Source organism: Stigmatopora nigra, chromosome 3 (assembly GCF_051989575.1).
Source record: "Stigmatopora nigra isolate UIUO_SnigA chromosome 3, RoL_Snig_1.1, whole genome shotgun sequence".
NCBI lineage: Eukaryota > Metazoa > Chordata > Actinopteri > Syngnathiformes > Syngnathidae > Stigmatopora > Stigmatopora nigra.
This window is the reverse complement of record NC_135510.1, coordinates 14,213,104-14,231,944: the sequence shown is the minus strand read 5'-3', so window position 1 is coordinate 14,231,944 and position 18,841 is coordinate 14,213,104. Positions and strand designations below refer to the sequence as shown.

General features: G+C 38.9%; 1 protein-coding gene across 19 annotated transcripts in view; it reads left to right on the top strand.

Moving 5' to 3' along the window:
- Window positions 1–792: 792 nt before the first annotated feature.
- Window positions 793–18,841, top strand: part of neo1a (neogenin 1a) — a 113,166-nt gene continuing 95,117 nt past the window's right edge. For 17 of the 19 annotated variants that reach the window (XM_077712901.1, XM_077712893.1, XM_077712900.1 and 14 more), the window contains exon 1: window positions 3,153–3,698. In XM_077712901.1, the coding sequence (XP_077569027.1) occupies window positions 3,605–3,698 (94 nt within the window). In that variant the 5' untranslated portion in view covers window positions 3,153–3,604. Of the gene's footprint in view, window positions 886–3,152; window positions 3,699–18,841 lie in introns of those variants that run through there. The other 2 variants (XM_077712884.1, XM_077712883.1) reach the window with 2 other exon arrangements.

Below are 18,841 nucleotides of genomic sequence, written 5' to 3'. Positions count from 1 at the left end.
TTGGATAGCAACATGTACAAACACGGCATGTTTTTTTATAGGGTACATTTATGATGCACATTTATAAAAAGCATGCCATTGTTGAATATGCTAAAAGCCAAACCTCTTAATATTTGCCTGCACGTTTAATTTGGGTTAAACCACAGCCCTATCCAACCCTCAAGTTAAGCACCAGCTGATGAGATGTCATCTATTCAGGATATATTGATCTGTGATCCCTCTGAGAATTACACACCATAAACTGTGACTTTGCAAATGAGATGTTATGAATTAATATTTCTGTATGTTGATTAAAAACTGAATAAGATCAAAATTAAAATTAAAAAATGGACTCCAAAACACTCTGGTAAGGTTTTTAATGTTTTTTTTTTTAATTAAAATTGTATTATAATTGTCAGGTGTTTATGTTTAAGTAGTTCAATGATTGCCCAAAAGAAGGATGAACATTTTGTTAATTAGTGTCTTTCTTGGGTTTTTTTTTAGGATGTGGGAGGAAACCGGAGTACCTGTAGAAAACCCACACAATCTTGGGGAGAACATGCAAACTCCACATAGGCCATTTCAGAACTGAAAGGTAGATGTGCTGATCACTCTTACTCTCACCCTTACCGCCCTACATTTAAGACATAATTCCATATTTATTACTGGAAAAAAACTCAAGAAAAAGTCATGACACATCACACAAAACATGTTATTTTATCATGGAAAGCACAGTTATTATTTTGTACATTATCTTATCTTATACTCTGCTTTTCGCCCAGCAATGCTCCATTTACACCTCCCATGAGAAGTTCTGACCTGCCTTATAGGTACAATATACTTCAATTTAGGCCCACCAGCCTGGAACACTACTATCACATGAAGATTGCTAACTATCACATTAAGGTAAAAAAAAATATTTTATTCTCTTTGCCGATTATTTTTCCAAAGTTTGAAGCAGATGAATTTGTGCACATGCATACATAGTTAAAGCTTAATATAAAAATTGGAAGACTTTTTGGGTATTCATTACTATGCAGAATTTCTTCTTGTGGATGAGTTTTTTTCTTCTTCTCGCTCTTGGCAGCTTTGTGTGTTAACCAAACAAAAAAGCATGGCAGATGAAACACTGAATCATTCATAGCCATGTCCTTCTAACTTAGTAAAATGTGTTTGGGGTACTTAATTTATTTTGTTGATTCAAATATGTAACAGTCGATAATACAGAAGAGCACATGGATATTGTGTTCCTGGGAATAATTCTTTTTATTTTATTTCCACTGCCATATTTAAATGTGGATAACACTTGAAAGATATATTGTTTGGCTAAAATATAACCAACCTAACTTAACTTAATGAAGCTGATTGTGGTACTGTACCTGATGAGTATGTTTTTGGATATTCATACCAGCGGAGGGAGCTGTTCCATATTTTCATGTGGACAGCTTTTCTTTCTTTTTTTTTTTTTTTACATACATACTGATTAAGTCTTGACATTGAGCAGGACTGTTTTGTCTTCTTCATTTCCCAATTTGCAAGCCAAGGTTGGTTTCTCCTTGGAATCACAGCCCTGCTATCACTTTTATGGTCTTTTTCATCCACTGCCAAAATACAATTCACACTGCCCTAGGGATCATTTTAAGCAACTTTATCTGAAGCTTAGGGGTCTATTTTTACTACTTAAGCCTTTCTTTGGATTTCCAACCACTGTGTGACGTCAACTGTTAATTTAAGATACAGATGTTTAACTAGGCATCTAAATTTCAACATTAAACCCATCTGGTATGGTAATTAAAATGGACGGTGCTTTTGGCATGGTATACGAATGACAAACTTGTTTATTTGTATAATAACAGCCTGAGTTCGAATAATGGACCGTTTATTCATTGCGTTTACTGAATTTTTATGTTTATCTGATTAACAAATATGAAGGATAAATAATTGACAAATTAATTCTTATTATTATCTTATTAAAATAATAACACCATCTTGTTTCAATGCGCTGAATACCAGTACAAAAGAGTATTTCAAAATTTATTTGGTGCTAATGCGACCCAAAATGTACCATTTTGGCCCGAATATAAGACGTTTTTTTTTTTTGCTTTGAATTAAGACTGGAAAAGTGTCAATCATCTTAAGATCAGGTTTACACATTATAACCATTCACAAACAAACAAACGAACAGGTATATAATCAATAAATAGTAATAATAAATAAGTAATCAACATAATAAATGTGTGTCCCGGTGGCTGAGTAGTTAGCACGTCAGCCTCATAGTGGAGGACCTGGGTTCAAGTCCAGGTCGGTCCACCTGTGTGGAGTTTGCATGTTCTCTCCGGGGCTGTGTGGGTTTTCTCTGGGTACTCCTGTTTCCTCCCACCTAAGACATTCTGATTGGACACTCTAGGTGAGTGTGAGCATGAATGGTTGTTTGTCTCCTTGTGCCCTGCGATTGGCTGACCACCAATTCAGGGTATCCCCCCCGCCTCTGGCCCGAAGTCAGCTGTGATAGGCTCCATCACCCCTGCGACCCTAGTGAAGATATAGCGGTTCAGAACATGAGATGAACATAATAAATAAGTAGTGGTCATCATAGTACTCAACATCAATTGTCCCCAACCTTTCTCTCACCGTGGATCGGCTTATGGGGAAGGTGACAACTAAAGACAGAATTGTGTGGGCGTGGGGTAGGTGCATGAACGACATCCAACAACGACAAAAAACTAGTCTCAAGCATCATAACAATTATTTAATATTAATATTTTCACATTTTTCTCATTTCAAGAAGGAGTGCGAGATTTAAAACGTTCATATTCACTACTCTGACGGACCTGGCACCAGTTGGCTGGCGGACCAGTACCGGTCCACGGACCGGTGGTTGGGGACCAATGCTCAACATGAATAAGTGATCAAAATAACCAGCATTATTGAACAGGGGATCCCTAAAATGGAATTCCCCAAATAAAATTCCTCACCGTATTTTGTTGACTGCCCGATCGGTTCCGGGATCCAAAGATCCGTGGTGATCCACACCCCGTTTTCCGGGGAGCCATTCAGCGAAGTCCCAGCCCTCCTCTTCCTCCACCGCCACGCTGCTCCACTCCTGTCCTCCCCACTCCTACCTCCCCTCCTTCCCTCCCTCCCTCACGCTCGCTTACGTCCCGACGGTGAGCGGCGAGCTGTTGACGGACGAGATTCCTTCTTTTCTGCTTGGATCCCATTCCCCCCCTGATTTTCCAGCCTCGCTTTATTTCGTCCTCGCGGCCGGCATTGGAACGCCGAAGTCGGCGTGTCGGACCGCTCAGCTCGCCTTTGCGCAGCACCTCCGTAGTTATGGATTGATTGGTCTTTTCAATTTTGTTTCTCTTCTTCCGATCTCTGCTTACGAACCAAGTTGCGAAAGGAGTGTTTTTTTAACCTGCGGCTCTCTCTTTCCCCCACAGCTCCATGTTTTACCCGGACTCTTTTCTAAGTACCTGGCTCCGGATGCGTCTTCACGGCTTGCCGTTTTGAACTTTTTCCCCCTCATCGGCTTGGATTTTTGGAGGAACGGATTTGGTTAGGAAACAACAACAACAAAAAGCCAGGATTCCTGAAGCCTGCCAAGATTTATTGGTGAAAAGTGATGGCCGAGCGGGGAGCTCTGTGTCTCCTCTCTGTCCTCTCCTGTCTCACCTTTCTGTGCACGGAGAGCACGGCGGCCAAGCATGTCGACAAAGGTAAAATTTCTCCCTTTTCCCCCTCCTTCCACCACTTTAGCTCTATTTTACCTTCTCCAAGTCTGTAAACTTACACACCGAGGAGGTCATGCAACCCTTTCCCCCCATTTTTGAGCGATTTCGAAGCACACTTGTTTGACTGGGCTGCATTTGTTTCCTCAATCCTCCTTCAGCTAAATTGATTTCAGGAATGTAAAAGCAAACACGTGTTTAAGTGCTCGTGGATGGTTTTTTTTTTGGTATCGTGCAAATAGTGGTTATTAAGGGAAAGAAACGGCACCATCAGTCCTGTAGACATCTCATTACATTGGCGTCAATACACGTTTAGCTGATGGATAAACACATTCCCAATTCATTAGCTCTTCAGCATCAGAACAACCGGTGGGTTTGTGTTGTGGGAAATGTCACACTACCCCCCCCCCCCCTGTTCAATGCAAGACATCAGAAAGCAATTGATTGCAGCCTGAGCTCAAGTCACTGTTCGCAATCTGTTGCCATTTTAACCCTTTACAGGGCGAATGACTTTTTTTTTTTTTTTTGGTCTTAAAAAAACAAGTTTGCCTCATGATAAACTCACATTCCGGGAAATGTAAGCCACATTCTTCATGTGTATTTTAAAAGATTTATTTTTAATCAAAAGCCCGGTGGAATAAGTGGTTAGCGCATCGGCCTCACAGTGGGGGATCTGGGTTAAAATCCAGGATGGTCCACCTGTGTGGAGTTTGCATGGTCTCCCCGGGCCTGTGTGGGGTTCCTCCGGGTTTCCCCCCACATTCCAAAAACATGCATGGTAGGCTGATTGGACACGCTAAATTGCCCCTAGGTATGGGTGTGAGTGCGCATGGTTCCCTGTCTTCTTGCACCCTGTCATCAGCTGACCACCGATTAAGGGTGCCCCCGCCTCTGGCCCGAAGTCACCCAGGCTCGGCTCAAGCACCCCCTGCGACCCTAATGAGGATGAAGCGGTTCCGAACATGAGATGAGATAATACTATAATGACAAAAACAGTCTGATAATGCCCCCCCAATAACAGCGTTGATAAATAAATAGAAAAGCATTAATAACAGCATTTTAAAAATTCAATTTACTGCATTTGACCTTTTTAAAAAAATATATAACTATTTTCAACAGTGCATTTTTTGTTTTATCGATTTTATTCACCTATTTAAATAAATAATAAATACAATATTCTTTAATATTTTACTCAATTAACAAACTATATAATCAAATTAACTTTCAATTAATTTGAACTGGATTGTGTATGAATGCACATTTGGCTGGGAGGGTTGGCAGAATTCATTTGCTGCCAGCTTCTCCCAGTCCAAATGGATTTGAGGTCTATTTAAACGGATCGACTAGTTGATCTTTCGTTGCCATTTTAATCGGGAGGGCTGGCTGCCAGTTTTGCCCCCCAGTCAAAATGGTCTGGACGTCTAGGGCCGTCAATGATTTACATCAATGCCTTACAAAGAGTGAGGGATAATTACACAAAAGGTCTGTTGTTAATTTATCACATACCTCATCTTGACTTTGTTATTGTAGCTGCTCAAGCATGTGTTTGTAAAATACTATATTAGGCCGGGCCAATGTTGTGTGAGAGAAAAGGCTCCTCATGTTTTTGGGAAAGCCTTCGTTTTGCTTCCTAAGGATGAAAAGACTGGATTGACGGGTCTCTGCTTGCTCATGAAGCCTGATGAAAGACCCTCTCCTCCACGAGGAGCTCTGAGTCTGCAGTAGTGGAAAGGGAGGTAGAAAAGAGAGAGGCTGTGTGGAAAGAAGCCCCTCCTTGCTTTAGTAGGAGTCCTATACAAAAGGAGATGGGGGTAGGGTGAAAAAAGCCTGAATGTCTGGAAAGTAATAAAACCAGGAGATTAGGGTGGCCTGGGAGTTCCTTTGGGACGTTTGATTGATTCCAGAGAATTGGACTGGAACCCACATGCACTAAGGGAGGCTTGGATTACTAATTATTAACCCCACCACCACCCCAAAAATAGTATCGTTTATTGACCATGCATTTCCTTGGAATTCTCAACACAGAAGTTATCTTAAAGTAGGCAAAGATGTATCTAGGCAAGGTGTCTCACTTTTGTCGGGTCAAGATCAAACTGATAGCCTCACATTTAATGAATGGTCTGCCTAAACTTTTGAAATCAGGCTGTACATAGTTCTTACAACTTTTTCCATTGCAGAGCCGTGCAAGTTGTAACATTCCACTAAAAAAAAGTTTGGCTTTGGTAAACAAGTTGCTGCTGGCAGTGTAAAATCCACTTAGCTTCTATCTTATCTCTGTAATCCTGCTGGGACTGACTTGTGTGAGGATCGTCTCCCAGCAGACAATGCAAATAACTTGGTGAAATGTGTAAACATTTGGCTACCATCTCTGTTTTTGCACAGCACTATGCATAAGATTGTATTACCACAGACCACCTTAGATGTAAAATAGCCCACGGACTTCACAAACAACTGTTGTTTTTATTGGAAGACTGACTTTGCTAGCCTTTGCGAAACTCCTTGTCTTTTTGACTTTTTTGGTGTTGCGGATTGTCAAGTAAAATGCATCATGCTGTTTTAGGGATTTTGTAATTATTTTTTTCATGAACCACAACACAGCAAGTAACGGATACAGGAAATGTATTTATACATTTTGGGGCATTTTGTAACTTGGATCTTGTTTTTGTATATTGGAACGGTCAGTCTGGACTTAGAGCGTGCAACAAGTCCTCCAACTCGATATTCGGAGGAATTTAAAACACATGAAATGCCCTTCCTGATTGAACTTGAGAGTAAATGGTTATTGCAACGCTGCTCAGTGCTGCTGATGTAAGAAGCGGAACAATGATGCTTCTATATCATAGAAAATTAGATATACTGCCATTATTGTAGCTTCAAGGTTAGTGCTTGTCAGGCTTTGTGGGAGGGCCTAAATGGCAGCAATTGTTGAAATCATTTGCAAAGTCACAGTTTATGGTGTGTAATTCTCAGAGGGAACACAGATCAATATATCCTGAATAGATGACATCTCATCAGCTGGTGCTTAACTTGAGGGTTGGATAGGGCTGTGGTTTTACCCAAATTAAACGTGCAGGCAACTGTTAAGAGGTTTGGCTTTTAGCATATTCAACAATGGCATGCTTTTTACAAATGTGCATCATAAATTTACCCTATAAAAAAAACATGCCGTGTTTGTACATGTTGCTATCCAACCTTTCCACCGTACTAATAGAATTGCAAACATTTAATTTACCCTTAAACACCCAGTTAAAACAAAAAGCACAGAATGAATAAGGGGCACTATAAAAAAAAAACACAAAACATGAACGGAAATTTACAACGTAGAATCAAAATACTAAACAGTGTTAAATGTTTTTCATGCACGTACTGGGTGAAAACTTATTAAGCATATTACTTAACTTAATAAGTTCACAAAATGCCTCAAAGAATTTGACATTTTGTTTTTCCCCCCCAAACATTGCGTCTATGCTGACAGTATCGCCACAAATATTGCAATTGGTTGTTCCTGGCATCGGTTGGATAAAATGTTCCGACATTGGATTCTGTTGTTGTCTATCTACTGCCTGGAAAAATTAAGTGTTCTTAATATTTTCTAATCAAATTGTCAAATAGAGAAAACAAGGACCATATGACTTGCATGCACTACAAATTCCACAAAATAGCTAATGATTCTTTTTGCACAGGTTGATTAGCATTCAGAATTAGCATTTTAATTGGTTATCCAGTTGAAGTCAAAATCAATATTGTTCAAATGGGTGAAAGTAAAGAGTCCCAAATTTCAATAAAAAAATGTGTATGGCTTCAAAAGGGAAGAAAATAAGGATTGCCAGCCAGGTCCCAGATGCTGCAGGCGTGTCCGATTACTGTTCTCAAATCTCACCGCTCCCCTCTACGTAATGTCAATCAAACTACCTGCACTTGATACAGCATGGATGTTATTTTGTTGAGCATGTTTCCTATGTCAACACAACCAAATACTTTTGAACCATTCAAATCATAATCCAATTCATGCCCAGAAGGCAGCAACACACGTGGGCTTCAATATCGCTCCTCTCAATTTGCAGAGGGATGTTATTTTATCCCTCTTTTTGTAAATATCAATACATGTTAGTCTAAATAAAATGAAAAGAAATAAAGGCAAAATTGAAAACAATCATCTATCAATTATGTCTCACATTACATATTAGTAGAATCTCAAGTTTGATACACTTACCCTGATCGTCATTATATTCGGAGCTAAAAATTCAATGAATGTATTTACATTATTTGTAAAGACTTCAATTTCGTAGTCTGCTAAGTCTTTAACCTTGGAAGCCAACGAGGATACAATTTCACTACTAATTGGAGCCCAACTTATTAATAACCTTTATTTAACTGCACCATAACTGCCGCAATGCCAGCATCCTGCAGCTTTCAGACATGAATTTATTCTTGGCTGTCTTTTTGGAGGACATCCAGCATTGGAAGACCTCAATGTCTTTTCAATAGTACAGTTTTGTAATTATGTGCAGATGCTACTTATCTTGCGCTTTTATGATCAATGTAAAGAGTGGTTTATATGGAGTTGCTACGACTAACAAAATGGATACAGGCACGCATGCGACTAGAATTTTGGCAAATGTAATATTCCTGCTGGGAAATGCAATTTTACCACCTGACAGCCAATACACACTTCCTACACAATACACTCTGAGCTGGTTACCAGCCAGCGGGGAATCAGGACACGAACAACCAGTCACACTCAACACAAATGCCAGATTTTTAATAATATGCCTAAATATGCCCTTTATGGCATTCATATTTATACAGTGTAAGCTATGCAAGTCCGTTCATCTTCTTAAATGCTACATACGGGCACTAGGCAGGGGACACCCTGAATCGGTGGCCAGCCAATTACAGGACACAAGGAGACGGATAACCATTCATGCTCACACTCATACCTAGTTGCAATTTAGAGTGTTCAACCAGCCTACCCTGATGTGGGAGGAAACCGGAGCACCCGGGGAAAATCCACTCAAGCCCGGGAAAACCCGTGAGGCCGACGTGCTAACCACTTGTCCGCTAGGCCGCCACTATGTAAGTTAAATAGAGAATTTGAGGCATCATTTGGTCAATAGAGCTCTTCATGTGCTCGGAAGGGTGTGGAGGCTCTCAGTCACAGAGAGTCTATTGTGGGCACTGCTTAATCTAGCCGGCTGCAATCGCCTTTAGCCCAGCCTGTGGCTCTTGGCAACTTTAGACATGGATGGCTGTTAGAGTTTCTTCCCCAAACCAAGTTGCCACATCTGGGCGAGAATATCTGTTCTATCAACTAGTCTTTGTGTTTAAAGAAACACCTTTTCCCCAAAAAGTGTTTAAATATCTGCTCAGAGTGAGGACACAGAGTGGTTATTGTTTTAACACTAACTCTGGAGAAAACACAAAAACCTAATTTATGAATACCCTTGAGTGTTAAAAGCAAGTATATTCCTCCCCCACCCCCACCACAGTACTTTTCCATGGCACTGAGGCTGCAGTGCGTAGCAGCAGAGTTGAGCATTGCCTTGCAACTTTTTGGAGTGAGTTGAATTTGGACAAATAGAAATGTTGAACTACTGATGTGAGCATCAGCTTTCTCCCTAAATTCTTTATGGTGTGTCATGTTTTATCTAGACTCCTACTGCTGTTATGATAGAATTAACCCTTGTTTCTGCAGCGAGATTGGATCTGAAAAAACTCTTTGAGCAGTGCAGAGTGATATAGAAGGTTCATTGTGTTCAATGGGGGCACTCCTTTGGTTTTGGCTCTACGGACTGCACTAAGCCAGTTTCATGTCAAGTATGAGTTCATCTAAAGGGAAGAGAAAGTCCATCTTAAATTAACGTGCTATGGCTTATTCTTGCTCTGGTACGATGTCATGAAAGTGGCCCACTCTTTTAATTCAGCTTTTTTTGGCTTTCAATTGTACAAATAAGTCCCCAAGCAGCACTATGAAACACGATGGCATTTCTTTGGTGTTAAAATGATAATGTGAAGTCAAACTTGAGGCTTTCCAGATCATTGTAATTGCCTCTTGAAATTTTATATCTGCTAAAACCTTTATGAATATCTATTACTTATGAGGAAAATGTCACGCGTTAAGGGACATATGGGTTTCTATCTGGATTACTGTATTGGAAAGTAGGGCTGAGCTTTATTGGAAAAAAACTGACATTGCAATCTGTGGAATATCTTGTCTGACACTTAGTAATCTTTTAATGCTTAAAATAATAATTCACTACTACTTTCAGTAATAATAATCCTTCTATAATATATTAATTTCTAGACCTATTGTACGGTTTATTTGTATTAGACATTTCATACTATCATGTTGCATGACTGCTTTTATATTCAACATTTGCTCCAAGTCTGTATAATGTAAATTTAAAATAAAAGAAAGAAGCTATACTGTTCCATAAATATTTACGATATCGCCAGGCACTAGATTTTATGTGCTTGGTAACGTAATCTAAAATGGTTTAATTAATGTATACATCATATCATACAGACGTGTAGTGAGGTGCATAATTCTATAGATGACCATATGGTTCTCTGAACAAATTTCAAGGTTATTTGCATTCCGCCGGTATTACTCAAACCACTGAGAGCTTTTAGCTGTTGTCCAGTGCTTGTTACATAAAGCTTTTGAGAATAAACATCTGGGACCTTACTTGTGACTGATATGGAGGAGGAAGAGCAGGACATATCTGAGGAGGATAAGCAGGTGGAGACAGAGCTTTAAATTCTTGGGGTGAAGATTTTCTACTGGCTTAATGCACCCGTAATAGGCAGTGATAGAAAACTGCTGCACAACTTCTCTGTCATTTCTATACTAGTAGCACTCAAGACCTGGTCGTGCCTGCCTTTGTTCCTCCATGCTTGCTCGCAGCCTGTGACAGGTCACTCACGAACAACACCGGCCGCCATGGCTGTGAAATGGATAGCAGCCAGCAGGGAGCACCTGCGGAGGAATAGCAGGCGAACAGCATTCCATCACAGGACCCTGAGACACAGATGTCATATGAGACTCCAGGGAGGTGTTTGGAGAGGGGGATGGGGCCGAAGGGCCAATGGCAGAGGTTTTAGCGTGGTGGGCCAGTAATGGAGTGGAATAAAGCCACCTGCTACCAACTGGTATTTAATGAAGTGCCCCATCAAGAACACGGGAAGATGAACATTGATGACAGCAGTTTAACTTCTCTCATCATTTAACCCCTCCAACTGTATTTTGTTTAAGTAGTGCTGGCTTGCTATCACTAGATGTAACTGGAAATATGTATTTGTTGGTTTTGCTCCAATTCTAGCTATACTATATTATTTTATAGCTGCTGTTTTGTTGAAACATTCACCCCTTTGAACAGTTATCAATATTGTCTTAATACAGATGAAATTAGGGTCCATTGAAAGCACATGGCCATATTCATGAATAAGCCACAAAAGCAATTCATAACAGAAGTTTAGGCTTAGATATAATTATATTTAAACTGATCTTCAATTTTACACGCTAATTCATTTATACATGCATTTTCCATGTTTGCATGCAGGTTGATTGCAGGCACTCGTTAATTTAATGTTAAATACTGTAATTTTCAGACTAAAAGCTGCTATTTTTTTTCTTAGCCAGTTTAACGCTGTGGTTTTTCCCCCATAAAAATGCAGCTTATTTATTTTTTATAAACCCGTTTAATGTTTTCTCATTAAAAAATAAAATAAAATGTTATTTATATTTAATTTTGCTCATTGGCATGGATTATCGGGATGACTCTCCCACTTGGGTTGCATTCCAAGTCTCTAATAACTAGCACGAGTGCTCCAATATGATAGCACTCTTGAGTTCTGATCCAAACCAAATGCATCCTTAACTTTGTGTTGGCATTCCAATAAAACTCCTGTCCAAGCTGTACATGCAAAAACACAAAGATAAACTTATTTTCATTATGCTGTGCTTTTTCAATAGTTTGCAAAAACACAATATTTCAACTAATGTAAAAACATGATTATATCAGTTTGATTTAAATTGTCCTTCCATATTTTTATATTGATTTTGCGTGAGTCGCATTCACTCCGCAAAAACTCTGGAAATGGAATAAGGGTACTCCTGAAATGGGGTCGACGGAGGTTGGCAGCTCTGAAATTCTATGCTAGTGTTGATTCACCATTTTCAACCTGCACTAAGAGGACATTATTTTGGGCCAAGGTTCCATCAAATACTTAAAAACCTAACAAAAGAACAATTTAAGGCTAGCTGTGGGTACCTTGACAGAGAGCCATCGTCTGCTACAACAATTATCCGATGCTTTCACTGATAGTGATTAGCCTAGAGTAAATCACATAGGGGATTTTCAAAAGGACCTTTAGTCAGAATAAGGTAAAATTGATTTTATTTGTTCTTCTGTGTGTATGTAGTCACCTGCTTTTGAACAAGTTTATGGTCTCCGACCTCAAAAACCACAAGATTGGACTTGTGTTGTTTTGCTCCTATTACATGCACTGCATGTGGAGGGCACACTCGTGGTGTTGTGAATTTGGTTCATGAATATATTAAGTACAATCACTTTAGTGTGGAAAATTTTGATCACATTTCACTTTTAGAGTAGGAATAATAACCCTCCTTGAAAAACAAAATTGGTCAGAAAAAAAGCTTTGTCACATAATATCATGGAACTTAAAAATAGTCTCTGATTTATGCAATGCACAAATAATGGTAGGGAGCTTTTTTTCTAGAATATGCAGTGAATCTTTCTTGCTTTGCGACCAATGAGCTGAGAGAAAAATGAAATATGAAATCCTGCTCATTGGTTGAAATACTTTTCATGAAGATAATGGAAGACAACATGGAGTGATTGAGAGGTTTTAGTGATGCTTGAATAAAAATGATGTTTACAAAGAATTTCAGTTCCTGATAAAGAACACCCATACATATGCACGTAGACCTGAAAATGTACAGTGTTATGTTCATGCCATATGCTATGCAATATTCTAGTGACATGCTCATCTAAATAAAAACAAGCTTAACGTGATCTAATTAAGCAAGTGTGAAAGCAGCACAGTCCTTGTTGGTTTTGCCACTGCTGTTAATTTCTGGACAGTATTTAATTAAGATGACAAGTAAATACTTTCATCTGCCTTTCAAAAGAAGTCATTGGGAGTTATAAAGGCTGCAGTTTGTCCTAGCCATTGTTGGCCCGGGGTGGGTGGTTTTTGTTACAGAGAGACAGGGGACTTTATAATGAAGCTCTAATCCAATGAGGTCTGAATTAGTGGAGCCCCTCTTGCCCCTTCTGCCACTGCATTCCTTGCCTGGCGGGGCAGTGTTTCTGGGCCAATGCTTTGTCACGCACCTGCCTTGGGCTCAAACTACCGGGGTGGTGGTGGTGGTGGTGTCAGTGGTTCAACTATTCTGTGGGAGGAAGTGTAGGGGTTGAAAGGAATTGAAATGAGTTTTTTTAAAGTTTTGGCCAAGCAAATTAAGTTGTCACCATAGTGGGCAGCAATATAGCTCGTTTTGCATATTGGACCTCAAACGATGTCGGCCCTTCTCAGAAAACACATCCTACAACACCGACTGTGAGTGTGTACTCTTTTTTGGGAGTGTGGGTGTTATGGACTGTGTTCATACCTGTGCGTTTGTTAGCTTTATTACCCACATTTCGTATATGTCACACCAGAGTAGTAAAAAGCAATTCTGATACTGCAGACCCAAACAGTTGGTAGATAATGTGTCACCAGACGCTCCAAAAGTCCATTCAAATCCTCTTTAATGAATCTTTTCGGTAAGATGCAATTTACAAACTAAAGGAGATTATCAATTTGTTTTTGTAAGACCAATTAATGGGGATGTTTCAGCCGTACTATGGCAAGAGACTTAAAAAAGCCACTATTTTATTTAAAGGAAAAGTCAAAAGCTAGTATAAATGACCATCATATTCATGATGGCTGCTCAAAGAATCTTAATATGCAAATTACAAAATAATTTGCCACCTGATGGTGTGATTTACTCGCCTGATTTCGGTGTCGGCTCAATTCTTGGTGGTGGTATGATTGTGAGTGTGGATGCTTGTTTGTCTCTCTGTGTGCCCTATGGTTGACTGGTGACCAGTCTAGGGTGTAGCCTGGCTTTTGCCCAAAGTCAGGTGGGATAGGTTCAAGCAACCCCCGCAACCCTTACCCTTAGGATACATGGTACGAAAGATGAAAGACAAAATAATTATGAACTACGATAAGTGTTCAAAAAGCTTCCTGCAAATATTTGCTTAATTTAACCTTGTTTCTAGACATACAAGTTTTAAGTTTAAACCTTTGGATTAAAATGAGCATTTTCTATTATTTTGAGACACAATATGACTGAGGCAAAATACAGCATTTGAAGGCACTCATACTTTTAAAATGTATTATATTCAAATGTTTAAACGCTTCTTAAAATCATTTTGTTGTTTAAGTTAGAAAAGTATAAATCCATTCTGACACAGGAAAATTCAGTACTGTTTGTGTTCTTTGTTGTTGTCTTTTTTATTGCCACATTAAACTCTAACAATACAGTTTCCTTAGAGGAAACAATTGAGTGAAATACAGGAAGCCATTAGGAAGCCTGGGACTCGTGTATTTTGCTGCTGAGTAAATAGTGCTTGAGCCTCCATTCATTACATCCACTTCTGAATGTGTGGAACACTTGTTAGAATAAAGTTTGGATATGAACTATAAGGAGCATTCAAGTACAGCACGCTCTTTGTTATCCTAATTAATCAAACCATATCAGTTATGTGGGTTTCAAATAAGGTTGACTTAAAGACAAAAAAAAAATGAACTAGCAAAAGCAACTGCCCAAGTATAATATTTTTATGCTTTTGGCAAGCGCATTGTGGACCTGCATATATTGGCTTCCCTCTAGTTCACAAGTTGGCATTTGATGGAAATAGTGAGGTCATCTTGAGAACAAAATAAATGATGTGTTGCTTTGTCTTGTTTTCTTCTAGCTCGCCCTTCTTGGCACTGATATCCTCATTTTTCTTTGTGGAATGCATGCATGACTTGCACCCAGACGGTGTTACTTAAGTTGTCACCCGAGAAGCCCGCTGGGGGAAAGTTGTTTTGTCCTTGAGAATGGAATATAAGCGTTTTTGAGTTGCTTTGCATTCAGTTGTGATTGGGAATGTAGTTGGGATCAAGCTCTCCCACCAATCCTAATGCTGTCAGGCAAAATTAATTCAGCTTTTTATGATAAGGTTTGATGTAGATTTTCTTTTTCTATTTCTTTAAAATGGTTTCTCATGACAAGATTCCTCTTCAGAATAGATAGGGTTCAATATTGGGTCTGGTGGTCATCATGCCAAATTTGGTCCTTATTGTAGTAGATTTTTGGTTAGACCCTGGATTAAGCAGCAACTAATCAGGTTAGCGCTGTAGATTTTCTCAGATTAAATCCAGTTGTAGTCCAAACTGATTGAGCTGTTTTAACCTCCGTGTGTCAGCCAATGTTTGCTTTACCTGGGATATTAGCGTATGAAAAGGAAATGAGATCTGAGCTGTTGATGAATCCTGCTGGAAAGCTTCCATTGGACAAAATTAGATTCATACACAGCCTCGTCTTGGTCATCGGATGCTCATGCCCTCGTTTCAGATAAATGGATTTTAGTTGTTCCACCAGCCGAGAGGCAGATTAGTCCTACGGAATTGTCTTCGATGGTGTCATTTTGGCCATAAATTTTCCGTACTTTTGTATTTGCATTGTGTGTGGGGAAAAATTAGCTCCAATACCGGATGTCTTCCCATTATTACACTTCATTTGGCCTCTAGTGATATATTTATGATTACAGCAAACAAGGCGGCACAGATCACACTGGGTTTTCCCTTGTCCCAGCAGGTTCACAGACAACTAATTTAGTAGTTGTTAAGTGATTTAGCATCTGTTTTTTAAAGGACCCTTGTGGACCACAGCAGCACCCCCCACACTCCCCACTGCTTGTGGCATTGCTGCTGCCTTTTGAATTTCAATCAGCCCTGGATTGCATTGTGGTTCCTATAGGAGGGGGATGGGACGGACTGGATGTTGACTATAGTGGCTACTTGTGGGTGTCAGTCAAAATACAGCGTGACCAATGGGTATTTCATTGGTTTTCTCATGGGGCACAAGCCACAAAGCTACTCCCCGCGGGTCGAACCCCAGCCTCTCGTCCTGACTTACAATGAGTGCACTGGCCGAGCAATCAATAACGCCCTTCCTTTCCTTGCCACTACTTGCCTGCTTAGCTGCTACCTGCTTTCCATTTATCAACACTGTGTTTGATGTCGGCGTCATCATTCTCTGTCAACCCCAGAAACACCTCAGTGTGTAATTGTATTAGATCCGTCATGGTTCTATGGTTATTTGGAGCACCATGGCCACTATCAGACCAAAGGCTTCCTCTTATTGTACTGTATATACTTCCCCAGGTTTTTATCTCAAATTCTCACACATTTTTGATGTTCTTCACGACAATGAAATTGGTTCTATGTATTTGTTGTAATGTCTCCGTAATAAAAAATAATAATAAATAAAAAGCAAATTGCAAAAAAGGTGAGTTTTGGTTGATTAGGATCCTACACATGCATTCAAGAAATCCAGATGTGAAGTTACTCTTGGAAATATGATTTTAACATTCTACTATTTGTTCTTGGTAGCGGATCGTCAACATTGACTCGAACATGTTTGACTCTCGTGGGTATTGCCGCTTCATTGCCTTGTGTTTACATTCAACTTTAGTAAAACCTGTTGTCCATGTGTGGATAATCTCCAACCCATGCAATGTCTTGTTGTTGAGATACAATGGGGTATGTTTCTTTTAGAATCAGACACGTGAACTAGAAGACTTAAGAGCCACAGCCAGATGATCTGTCTTTGTCGATTACACACATGCTACAACCTTGACGGCCACATTAGATCTCTTTCTCTTGCACACAAAAATCCCATTAATAATGTATACAGCTCTCTAGCTCTTTATTTTCCCCTCCCCCAGCAATGCCCCTGTAGGCGTCCTATACCCCCACCTACCATCATTCTGTTGTGCCACGCTTCCTACATCCTACATGGCAGGTGTGCATTTATCATTATATATATATATATATATATATATATATATATATATATATATATATATATATATATATATATATATATATATATATATATATATATATATATATATATATATATATATATATATATATATATATATATATATATATATATATATATATATATATATATATATATATATATATATATATATATATATATATATATATTTATCCCTCCCAAATAGTAATGATCATAAAGGCAGACGCACCTGCCGGAAAAAGAGCTGCTGTTAAATAGTTAAATGTGTTGTCATTTTCTGTTGCAGTTATCCGTGTTTGGCTTGTTTTGACTGGGCTGACACAAACCTGAGTAGTGATAAATTAATGACAAGTTGAGTAGAGGAGTTGTCTACAAGTTGTTGAATCTCTTTTGGAAAAGCTGTATTTTAGTAATATGTTTTCTCAGCTAGGTTGTCACTTTAACTCTGTGTCCCTTATGTGATGAGAGACAACCCTCTATGTCTGAGACAGCAGTCTTATTTGGGCTATCAGTAACAATGTTGTAAGACATTTTGTCCTATACCTGAATAACATAATGGTGGGATATTGTAATGATTGTGTGAATATGAACATTTATTAACGGGTTAAAAAATGCCATCAATCAAGACCTTTTTGAAGTTGTTAAGGTTAGGCGTGGGCGATAATATAATTTAATTCCATGAGTATAAACACATTCTATTATTCAAAATCTTTGAATATGTCCATTTGCATTGGGGAAACATCCCTACAATCAAAATATATATCAGTCACCTTTTTTCTCAAGCGTAACACTATTTTTATGGGCCTTCCATTTATTATTAAAATGGTATACAGGTCATAAGAAGGACACTGTCATCAGATCATAGATTAAGGTTGGCCTCATTCTGTTCAGGACAAACACGTCTGAAACATGTATTCAGAAAATGAATGCTTATATGTGAAGAAAATATACATAGGACACAAGTACATGTCTCTTGCTTGGTTGTGGATAATGTCACAAACTTGTACATTTTGTGTATGAAATGGACTAATGCTTTGCTAATCCTTCCGCCTTAGGTGAAACATAAAAAAAAAAAAAACTAATGGATGAGCTTGATGGGTGAATTTCCTATGAAAGAGTTATTTAAACCACATGTCTACCAAGCAGTTTGATACACTTCATTGGATCACGGTATGATTTAGAAGGATAAATCCTTACATTTGCATCATGCTGTGTATAAGTGGGATGGTATGGAACGGATTATAACAGTGTCAGCAGTGTAAATAATGTGGCATATTTTTTGTGTATGTGGTGCCATAGCAGTGCAACGTACCTCAGACTTCATCAAGATAAAAGAATGTAAAAGCAAAAACATAAAACAATTACTTAATAACTCACACATCAAGAAAATGTATGGCTAGCAATGATTAAAAATCAGTAATAGAAGTGATTTTCTTTCTTTTCAAGCACACTCTCTTCAGGCAGATACTTGGTTTGGTTTTAATGCTTTTGTCATAGGTTTTCATAGCGAAAACCCACCATAAATAGAGACATTCAATGAAAGTCATGCAACTTCAAGTTGGTAGATCAAGGGCACGTTTGCTATACTCTGAAGAGGAGAAATCACATTTGCTGTGTCCTTCTGATGGATTATGTTTATTCACACCGAAACTGTAGACATCATCTGCTATATCTGTGAGTTCACTAATCTAGTTTAAAGCATCTGCTCAGTAGTATGGCAAAATGTCAAATGAAGTGATGCTAAGCATGTTGAAAGATGAGACTTGATGTTTATGTTGCACACAAATGAGGGAACAGGTGCATATCTTTTAAAGTGAAAATGCTAATATAAATTATTAAATTACAAATAGAGATCCACCATCTGATGGTGTACAGTTTCACTAGCATGACTTTGTTGTGGGCAGATGTGAGCTCGATTCCTGCTATGATTGTGAGTGCAAATGGTCGTCTATCTCTCTGTGACCTACAACTAACTGGCGACTGGTCTATGGTGTAGTCTACTTTTCGCTCGAAGTCAGGT